Genomic DNA, 10797 nt, shown 5'->3' on the forward strand with positions numbered 1-10797 from the left:
CAAAATAATGACAAATTAAGATACATTTATTCTTTCCCCTACTATACACTATATACATTGTGTTGACATCACACCCTTTTTTTTTAATGGCAAATCTGACGCACCTGGGACTGTAGGTTAAACCTTTTCAGTGGTCTTGTTCTTCTCAGCAGGTTGTGCTTGTCGCTTTGCTGATGTGAACAGGTTCTTAGGAGGAACTTAAATTAACTCACGATGGTTTTGTTGGTTTTTTTTTTTTTTTTTTTTAAAAAGAGCACAGTTTAAAATACGCTGCCCTGGGCCACAGTTCGTAGGAAGGTATCTCGATCCGGGGGGGTGTCGCTGCCTGCGCTGCTCCTGCCTGCGCTGCCCTTCGGCTGGGCGCTGGCTCTCGGCAGCGGCGGTGGCTGGGCCAGCTCTGTGCTCCTGGCCAGGGGCGGCCTTGGCCTCGCCCGGCTCCGTACGGGCCCCTCCACTCCGCAGTCTCTCCCACATCTTTGGAGTTGGTCGGGGAGGCTCTGGAGCCCTGCGTGAATTCTCTGCCTCATCCTCCACTGTCACCCTGGGCAGCCCTCAGGGTCAGTGGGGCGGGCGGGGGGTGATTTCTGCAATCTGTAGTACAAACCAGGAGTTTAGAAAAGGAAACCATACAAAATGCACCTATTATTTCAAAATACACTTCTTTATCTCTTTTTCCTGCAGAATCACAAAGTACTTTTTTTCCTCAGGGAGCACTGCTTAATTTTATATTTTTTTTATCTTCATAAAAATACCTTTTTTTTTTTTTTAAACGGTAATAAACTTCCCTTTACAGTAAGAGAAACAACATAGTGTATTATCAAAAGCAGAAAGGCTTCAGACTTTTCAGTGGTAGCTAAACTTCCAGGGGACGGTAAAGGCTATTTTTCACCAGCTACGGTGCGTAGGAGGCCTCGGGGGGCTGCGGGGCTGGGGGGACGTACCTGAGCGCGGCAGGTCGGGGCCGGGGCCGGCAGGGCGTCCCACCCGGGGGGTCCCACCCCGGTGCCCGCCGCAGCCCGGGGCTATGGCTGTGGTGCTCGGGAGCTGCGCCGGCCGGGGAGCACCGGGGAAGGGGGGGGGATGCCCCCTCCTTGGAGCCCCGGCTGCTGCCACCTCCCCAGGAGGGAGCGCAACTGGGGGGGGGGAGGTTGCAACCCCCGGCTCCGGGGGCATCACCTTCCCGGGGGTCAGGCTGGAGGAAGAGGAGCCCCGCGGGGGGCTCCAGTCCGGGCCCCGCAGCCTTTTAAGGCGCAGGTGCCCGGGGAAAGCGGGGCCGCCCCGGCGGGGGGAGGCGGTGGCGAAGCGGGGAGCGGCGGGACGGGGCGCAGCCGCGCCAGGCCAAGGCACGCAGGCGTTGAAGGACGTTGGCAAGACAGAAACCGGAGGGTCATGGGGCTCCGGGGGCTGGTGACCCCGCTCCTTGGGACAAGACAGGTGGCTTCGTTCTCGGTTGTTTTTGCGCAAAAAAAAAAAGGAGGAAAAAAAAAAAAAAAAAGAACCCGATGAGGAGGTTTCTCTCGCTTGTCCGTGGCCCTAGTTGAGTTGGCGACAGGCCTCGAAAGTCCACTTGGTGGCCCCGCCGTAGATGTCGATGTTGGCCTCGGCCCACGCGATGACGTTGCCCGCCAGCGCCCTGGTGCTGCAGGTGGCCAGGGCGTACACCTCCCCGGGGCTCAGCTTCCTGTCCCACACGTTGAAGTGGGCCAGCTCCCCCACGAAGGCCTGCGTGGCGTCGAACCCGCCGCCCAGCGTGTCCTGCGGAGGAGCTGCCGTCAGAGGGGGCATGCGGCTGGGCTGCCCCGTCCCACCCCGGCCCCATCCGTCCCCTCAGGTGCGCCCAGCCAAGGGGGGACCCCCACACCTGCCCTCCCCCCAGCCCTTACCTGCTCCTGGCCCAGGACCAGGACCCCCTGGGGCTTGATGGGGTGGTAGGGTGCCAGGTTCTCGCCGCTGCCGGTCTGCGTGCCGTCCTGGTAGGCTTCCCACACGCCGTCCCGCGTGGTCCAGGTGACGCAGATGTGGTGCCACTTGCCGTCGTTGATGACAAAGGGCAGTTTGGCCACCTGCGGGCGGTGGGTCAGGGCGGTGGGCACGGGGGTTCCCCATGCTGCCCCCTCCAGCCTGTCCCCCCTGCCCAGCACCCTCCCTGCTCCCTGGGGCTGTACCTTGTCATTGATGAGGATCTCCATGGGGTTGTTGCCCCACTCAATGAGCACCAGCTCATTAGCCTGGCCAGGCACAGCGTAGGAGAAGGGGGTGCCCATGCCGGGGGAGGCGTTCGACTTCATCCACATGCAGACGCTGAAGGCGTACATCTCGGGCAGGCTCTTCTTCACCTTGGCGTACATGTAGTTGGTGCGCAGCGGGAAGGTGAGCTGGAACCTGTCCGGGGGCCGGTTGTCCTTCTGGCCTGCGGGGCGGAGGCGCGGTGGGCTCCGGCCGGACCCCCTCTCTGCCCGCTTTGGGGGTTCCCCCCCCCTTCCCACCCCGTTATGTAATGGGCCTTGAGACGGCAGCGAGGAGCAAATCCCTCCGGCACCGCTCGGCTCCCTAATCCCGGGCAGTGCCCGGAGCATCCCCGGCTCCAGCCGCGGGCACCGCCTGGCTAAAGCCGGGGCAAAGGGACCGCTCCGAGGCTGGAAAACAGGAGGGGACCAGCCGGACCGAGCGGCTCAGCGTCCTGCCCGGCAGCGCTCGGGTCCCGGCGGGCGCGGGGCGGTGGGGGGGGCTCCGTGGCCGCGGCGGGCTCGGCCCGGGTGTCCCGCGGGCAGCGGGGCTGGGGAGCGCCCGGTACCTTTCTCCAGGTCGCTGATGCGCTGGTGCAGCGACGTGAGGGTGCTCTCGATCTTGCCGCGCTCCTCGGACTCGTTCTTCGGGTTGAACTTCCCCTCCTCCAGGCTGTTCACCCGGGACAGCACCTGCTTCTCCAGGTCGTCGATTTTGTTCTGCAGGATGTCCTTCAGGTTGTTGGTCTGGCTGGAGGAGTTCATCCTGCTGAACTGCTGCAAGGGGCGAGCAGAGGGGCGGGCTGTTACCGCCCGACTCGCCGCCGTGCCCGGGCGGGCTCCCGCGCCCCGCTCCGCTCCGGGCAGCGGCTCCCGGTGCGGCTCCCCCGGGAGGGAGCGCGTACCTCCAGGTTCTCCAGCCTGGTCTTCAGGGACTGCAGCGTCTGTCCCAGCTGGCTGAGGGTCTCGGCCGCGGGCGCCCGCGACAGGTCCCCCATGGTGTTCTTGGAGAAGCCGGCCTTCCTGCCGGCCCCGCCGCCCTTGGGCTCGCCGGGCAGCGCCTCCAGCACGCTCTGGCTCTCGCACCGGCCCAGCTTGGCCGTCAGCTCACGGATGGTTTCCTTCTGGTTCATGATGGTCTCCTTCTGCTGCAGCACCGTTTCCCGCAGCTGCAGCACCGTGCTTTTCAGCTCCTCGGCGGAGCCGCTGCCCGGCGCGGAGGCAGCGCACATGTCCCCGTCCAGCGGCACCGAGGTGCAGATGAAGCGCGTCTGCCCGAAGCCCTGCCCGCGGCCGCGCAGGCAGAGCAGCGAGAGGAGGAGGAGGGGGAGGAAGGGGAGGCTGCCTGCGGGCCCCGCGGCCATGGCTCCGCTGCCTGGGCTGGGGCCGGCTCCGCCGCTCTCCGCCGGGCCCACTGCGGCACGCGGCCGCTCTTATAGCGCCCGGGCGGGGCCGCGCGCCCTGACGTCACGGCGCGTGGAATCCCGGCCGCGCGACGGGGGGGGGGCGTGAGAGTGTGCGCGAGTGGGTAGGGGGTGCGCGGGGCCGCGGGAGGGAGCGGGCGCGGGGGCGTAGAAGGGATCGTGCGGCGGGGGAGGCTGCCTGGAGGGCGCTGCCGCGAGCAGCTGGGGGTGCGCGGGGTGCGCGGTGCGGCGGGGTGGGTGGACGGGGTGCTGCAGTGCGCGTGGGCGCGCAGGGCCGTGCGTGGAAGGGGCCGCCCCGCGCTCTCCGTGGGTCCGTGTCCGTGGGTGCCCGTGTGCTGCCGGCGGCAGGCGCCGGAGCGGCCCCGCGGGCTCGCCGTGCTCCCGGCCGGGGGCCGGGCTCGGTGCCGGCGTGGGGAGCGGTGCCGTTCCCTCGCACCGCCCACGGCTGTTCCCGACAGCTCGGCAAAGCGTCTCCCCCCACCCCCCCGGGCATCCCCGGTCCTGACCGCCGCCCCCCACCCGCAGCGCCCCGAGCAGGACAGCCCCCACAGCACGGGAGGGCGCAGGCACCCCTGGGCTCCAGCGCACTCCGTGGGGAGGACACGGGTGGGCTGTGGGGCAGGGCGATGCTCACCCCGGCAGGGCCGGGGGCTCTGACCCCAGCCCGAGCAGCTCGCAGCCGGGAGGGCAGAAGGGTGAAGGGTGCCGGCCCCGGCGGGTGCTGCTGGAGGATGGACAGGCCCGGCCATCGCTGCGTGTCCTCGGGGACGAGGTGCAGCACAGGGACGTTGGTGCACGGCTCTGCTGTGGGCATAGGGGAGCAATTGCTGCTTTTCTTCTTCCTTTTTAAGCAGGGAAAAAAAATCCCTGGGTAATATTTGGATCTGTCCTTGGTGGAAATAGCTTGTGGCCATCAGAATTGCCGCTTTTCTCATCTTAAGCACTTCAGCCAAGGCCGATTCCTCTTCAGTCCCAGAGAAGCGAGCGTGTGGCTTCTCCCTGCATTTTTTCCTCACAACCTTCCCTTGGCCAAGACACCTGAGCATGAGCAGGACCGTCCTGGCTGCCGCAGCCCCAGCTCCTTGAGGCTCTCCTACCTGTTGGTTTTATCCTTGTTTTCTCTCCGTGGTATTGTGTTGTGTTAGGAAATACCTAAACTGCTGAGAGGTTTAGCTTGCAGACTGCCTGGGTAAACGTGCTTCTGCTTTTACCATAGGTGAATTTGGTCCTCTCAGCTCAGTTCACTGCCTGCTCTACCCAATCTGCACTGCAGCAGTCCATATGGCTGGAGTATTTACATAACGCCAAGTTATCCTGTGAAATATGAAGCAATTCATTTTGATTAGTGGAGTGGGTCAGTAAAATACAAAAGCTTTCAGTCCATAGAGCCGCAAAAGACGAAGTACTACCACTCCATGGTACTTTTCCCCTTTTATCTCCCCTCTGATGCGGGCCTGACGAGCCCTCGCCGGGAGCTGGAGCACACCGAGCAGCTCACAGCAAGACCTGTGACTGTGTGACTCAGTTTGATGCCTTTTCTGTTGCAGGTGTTTATCGAGCCCCAGGAGTTTTATGACACGGTACCTTGGCATAGAGTTTCCTTCTCAAAGGCATCTCGGCTGCCTTTGGGAGGCCCCTTTCCTCACCCAGCAGTGCTTCGTGGGTTACAGTGAAAACAGCATTTCACAGCCAAACCCAGAGGCTCGGGGTTGTCATCAGGCACAGCAGAAAGAGGATGGCAGGGCTGGCAAAGCCCCCTGATTCTCTGCCGTGGCTGGGTATGGCTGCTGATGCCCAGCCCAGGGAAGCCAGGGCAGCGCTGGCACAAAAGTGGCCAAGAAGTATGGAGATGTGCCAGAGTGCTCAGCGCTTCTGAGGCACCTCCGCTAGGATCCTGGAGTGCTTTTGTCGCTGTCTTCCATCAAACCTGTCCCAGTGCTTATGGGGGCTGCAGAGACTCATTATTTGTAGCCTTCCTAAGGCTTCTGGCTCTCACTGCCGATCCTGCCCCCGCCCAGCAGTTGAGAGCCCCCGACACCTGTGAGGAGCTCACCTCCGGTGCTGTGTGCTTTGCTTCAGGAAGTTCTGGGGAAAAATCTGCATTTCCACTAGGTTCTTCACTTCTGGCTTTATTGCCCTCGTTACTTTTCCTCCTGTTTGCTCTCTGCACTGTATAGTGTTTCAATGCAACAGGAATGGAGCAGAGAGGAGTTAAGGAGGGGGACAGGCAGGATGTGTTTTACTGGGCAGACCAGTCTCCCTTCTGTGCCGGGTTGGTTTTGGGGTTTTGTTTTGTTTTGTTTTGTTGTTTTGGATTTGGTTTGGTTTTGGATTTTTTTTTGGAGAAAAGGGATGCTATGGAAAAGGCTGAAAAGACTGCAGGTCTAATTCTTCTGCCACAGGCAGGAATGCAAACCAAAAATAATGTTACTGCAGGCGATACAATTACATCAGTGTAGAACTGGTCTGAGAGGCAGCTGAATCGGTACCCACTTCTGTTAACATCTGCATGGTATTGACAAAGCTGTTCAAAACTGAACCAATTTAACCAGGAATCTTTTGTCACCCACAGTACATTATGTTGAGATGAGACCAAGGTGACAGATGCAATAAAATAAACACTCCGATACTATGGTGATGGAGACGGTATAAATACCTAGATAGGAAAAAACAACAAAGCTGCACTACAACAGATAAGCAAAATAACCCCTGTGTCTCCTAATGCAAAGAAAGGACTAGAAAATATGATCAAGATTTCAGCTTTCCCAGAATCACTGAATCATGCAGTAGGATCCGTTATTGCTTTTGTAGATTTAGGAGCTGTATGGGTATAATGGAATAATGGAGCCCCTATTATTTTTAACTCTTCTCTTGCCTCTTCCAAAGCGCTCTCTGTAGCTAGCTGATTTATCACTCTGTAGCTGAAAAGAGCTGAGCACAGCTATCAAGGACCCTTGGAGACGATTTAGTTCTGAGCCGGAGCCAGCAGGCACATTTGTATTTGTGATGGACGAGTATCGTTTCGGACAGTGCAGGGTGCTCCCTCCAGGGACCAGAAGCCCTGGCTCCCAGTGCCCTCTGCCACAGCCAGTTGCCCAGTGCAGAGGTGAGGTACGCAAATATTCGATCTGTTCAGCGCTAACCTTTGTGTGAGAACAGCAGAGTTACAAATGCATAAAGGACATTTTTTTAAGTGGACAAATCTCTTTAATCCCGGGAGCTGGAGCCCTGGGGAGCAGGGAGTGGAAGCTTTGTCTCCTGTTTGTGCAGCCTGCTGTACATAAAACATCTCCTGTGGGGTAATGCTGATTCCGCATTTAAGTCTCCTCTGCAGAGTGGGAACAATATGATCCATTATGGGATGGAGACAGCTTTGCGATGGGAAATAGCAATGGGTAGACTTCACCGAGCGAGAAACCCAGCTCCTTTTGTTTGTGCATCTAGCTGGTATGCAGCTGAGCTGCTGGTTGTGCCCGTGTTGTCTCTGAGGTTCCCGGAGGGATCGTCCACTCCAGCCCCTGGCTGTGTACCCCATCCCCAACATGCTTAAAGCAGGACGTGGCAGTGGCTGTGAGGCTGTTTTCTTGGTTCTTTTAAATAAAAGGGCTTGTTCTCAGGGAGACTACAGCAGGGACAGGATCTCTGGTCACACACCAGCACGGCTGTCTGTGCGGAGCCCAGCCGTGGGGGGAGCAGGACCTTTCCAAAGCCCTTTGCCTTGTGCAGCCAGACAAGACGCACGAAACCAGCACACGTCTCTGAGCTGCTCCATGGTTAAGTTTGCAGAATAGTGTATATGCAAAATCTTTTTTTATGCCTTCTAAAATCTACAGCTGTCATTAGAACAGCTTGAGCATGGTGTGTAGCTAATACAAATACGGTGTGTGTAAGGTGGAGTATTCCCTTCTGTAACAAACACTTTGGACTGGAGTTCGGAAATTTGCTGCATTTTGCTGCAGTCTTTCTTTGCAGATCTCTCCCTCTGTTTCTCTCCCTCTCTCTCTCTCACACACATTCAGTCTCTCCCCTTTTTTCCTTCCCTTTCTTTCATTGTTCCCATCTCAAAAGTCGGTTTCCTTCTAAATTGCCTGACATTTACATCCAGTGAGAATGAGGAGCGTGTTCTTTGTACTAGTAGGTCTCAGTGATGCTATAGGGACGCAGATCCTTTCATTACAAATAATTAATTTAGCTATATATTGCATAACAGCCTAAAAAGCTTTCTAGGGCAATCTCATGCTAGCTGGATGCACAGTTCCTATCAATATTACATTACATTTGGGTACAACAGTTATGAAGTTTCATTAAAAATTTAATTTGTGGTTTAAAACTGCAGCATTCCCTTAAAAGTGTAGCAGAGAAACCATTTTGGCTGCTTGAGGACTGATCTTGCATTAGCCAAAATTGCAGGGAGAGCTGCAGAAGGGGCTCGGTACCGTGGCGATACTCCCTGCCCAGGAATCCAACGGGCTGGACCAGGAGAGGGAGGGAGCTGAGGCTCGGCGTCTGGCTATAGTGTCCTGCTGGGGTCCTGCAGCTGCGAGATGCTTTTTTTGAGTATAGAATTGAGCGTTGACCTGACTCTCTGGTTAGCGGCCACATGTGAGCACAAAAAAGGCCTGACCCCGTTCTCAGTGCACCCCGCTCCAGCCACACACACCGATCGGGGTTAGTTTATGCGGGAAGAACCGGTAACTTCTGAGGAGTGCAGAATGAGAGAGAAACGCGTGCTGTGCCGCGGGGCTGTAGGAGAGGAGCTGATCTGTAACTTGTGCCAGCTCCTGGGAATTAGCTGTGAGCCCAGGAGTCCCGGAGGAGAGGATGCTAATGCCTTTAGATCACCGACATCCTTCTCCACTGTCTTACGCTGGTGCAAATTAAAAACCTCCTTACCGTCAGTGAAGTTGTCCTACAGCAGGAACCGGGAGACGGGAGGAGGAATAGGGCCTGTATCATGTTTTGTTAATGAAGTGTTGTTGTGACGCTTCAGCAGCAGATTTGAATGGAGGCAGGATTAAACCATCCCACATCCGCCTCTCAGTTTCAGAATTGATCTGTACAGTAATTTCCACCCCGTCTGCACACACACACACCAGAAGAACCAACAGCTTTTCCTTCCAGACCATCCCTCAAGTCATTTTTCAGCTTTCTCAGGATTTACCTGCTGTAAGAGAAAGCTGGGTGCTGGCTGCGTGATGGATCCGAGTTCCTTGGCAGGACATGGACCTCCCCATCCTGCCCAGGCGGTGGGACTGGACCTGCTGCTCCTGCCCACAGCCTGGGTCTAACAGAGGGAAGGTCTGCACAGAGCCTGCCCTCCACTGAAGCACCACAAGTGACAAACTGTCACTCTACTGAAAAAACACATTGCTCTTTTTTTTTCCCCTGTCCAACAAACGAGAGCGGGGTGTTTCGGAAGTCAGCACAGTCCTGGTGTTTGCTGTGGGTCTCTGCAAAAGATCGCTTCCCCTCCCCCCGGAGAGGATAATAATGGGGAGTGGGTTCCTAAATCCCTTAAGCTTCTTTGATAGCTTCAATATTTATCTGTAATCCTGCTAGCGCTTCTGAGCCGAAACAGCCCTGTGTCCCTGTTGCTCTGGGGCTTCTTCCCACCTTGCAGCGTTCCCTTTTCAGAGAAGAAAAGGCAGGGCAGGATGAGAGGGAAACATCAAAAGCCAGCGACGCTGTTGGTGCCCTAGTTTTTTCCGTGATTATTTATTATTTTGCACGGTCTCTTGCTCTCTTTCTCCCACGCTCTCTGCTCTGGTATGTTAATGTATGTGGAGGCTGCGCATGCCTCCATGCACACCTTTGGGATGGAGAAGAAGGGAGGATGGATGCATGGCAGGACAAGTCTGGAGGGCCTTCCAAGCGCATACAAGGCAGATGGTCGGCTAGTCTGGGTCGGGCAGATATGTGTGCAAGCGCAGGTATCGATGCAAGCCCTGGATCAGGGAGCTGGGAGCTCTGCGTTGGCACCTGCTCCCGAACAGGGAGAAGCTGGAGCAGAGACGGTGAGGTCTCGGAGAGGCAGAGCTCCCCCAGAGGGAGGAATGCTCTGGTCCTTCGTGCGGGGTGAGAGATCTGATTGTCTGTGCCAAAGGCAATTTGTGTTTGCGCTCATGATGGTGCGGAGTTAAAACACAGCAAGCTTTTAAAGACAGGATAGATAAAAATGCTGTAATGCGATAGGAATTCATTGCACTTGCCTGCTGCGAGGGCTGACCCTTACCTAAAGGGTAGCTTTTAGTGGGGGAAAGGAGCTCTTACGACATTGAAGATTCTTTGCTGGCAAGGATGCCATTAGGGCTGGATATATTATTGATTCCTTTTCAAGATTTGAGGCTTCGGAAGCTGCAGGGATAGTAAGTGTAACTGGAATGACATAGAAGCTGCTTCCAGGCAGTAAGGGAAGCTGGAGACATTTTGGCTGGTGCGTGGGGCTGGCACTTCTGAGCTGAAGTTGCAAGGAATGCAGGAGCCCGGCGGAGGGCCTTCCTGGCCGGTTCTGAACCAGGACTAGGATGGCGGTGGAAGCCCTGAAACACCGTCTCTTTCAGAGGTGAAAGATGGACTTGCAAAACTCTGGGCTCCTCCACATCTGGAGCGGTGCACATTTCTTTTATTATTCGTTACAGCATTTTGCACTTCTAGAGTTGCAATGCCATCCAAAGTTGAGAACATCAGCACTGCCCTGCTTTACTTGTGCATAGTAATAACGTTGTCAGCATGTGGGCTGTGGGGCTGATTGCCTTGTGCTGTTACTTCTTAGGGCTTTTCTGCATGGGAAATGCAAAACAAATTAAATCGTGAATCCAGAATATGCTAGTTATGCTGCACTGCTTCCAAGGACAGAAGCTCTTGGCATGGTCTTTGGAAGTGGAGTAAGCTTCTCATGCTTGCCACATCCCAACTGTTCAATCAGCAGTTTAATGGGAAGTCATTAGTGTACTATAAATTCACACTTTATATTTATGTAGTGCTTATTTTACCATGTAGAAAAGGCTTTACTTTCCAGCTGTATGGATGCTCCCCAGTGTAAATGACAGGAAAAGAATTTTGTGTATATGTTCATCTCACTTCCATTAATTATAATAAGACTCGTCACATAATTTCTTAGAAACCTGCTGAATTTCAGCAGCTAACAT

At 56.1% G+C, this 10797-nt stretch overlaps 1 protein-coding gene across 1 annotated transcript; it reads right to left on the reverse strand.

Moving 5' to 3' along the window:
* Positions 1-246: 246 nt before the first annotated feature.
* Positions 247-3626, reverse strand: NPTX1 (neuronal pentraxin 1). Its single transcript, XM_075170078.1, has 5 exons — positions 3131-3626; positions 2795-3002; positions 2166-2410; positions 1884-2063; positions 247-1755 (listed from the first exon to the last, which is right to left on the reverse strand). The coding sequence occupies exons 1-5, from the start codon at positions 3587-3589 to the stop codon at positions 1534-1536; spliced, it is 1314 nt and encodes a 437-aa protein (XP_075026179.1). The 5' UTR covers positions 3590-3626; the 3' UTR covers positions 247-1533.
* Between the last annotated feature and the right edge of the window lie 7171 nt (positions 3627-10797).

The sequence above is a fragment of the Calonectris borealis genome, chromosome 20, assembly GCF_964195595.1.
Source record: "Calonectris borealis chromosome 20, bCalBor7.hap1.2, whole genome shotgun sequence".
NCBI classification, from domain to species: Eukaryota; Metazoa; Chordata; class Aves; order Procellariiformes; family Procellariidae; genus Calonectris; species Calonectris borealis.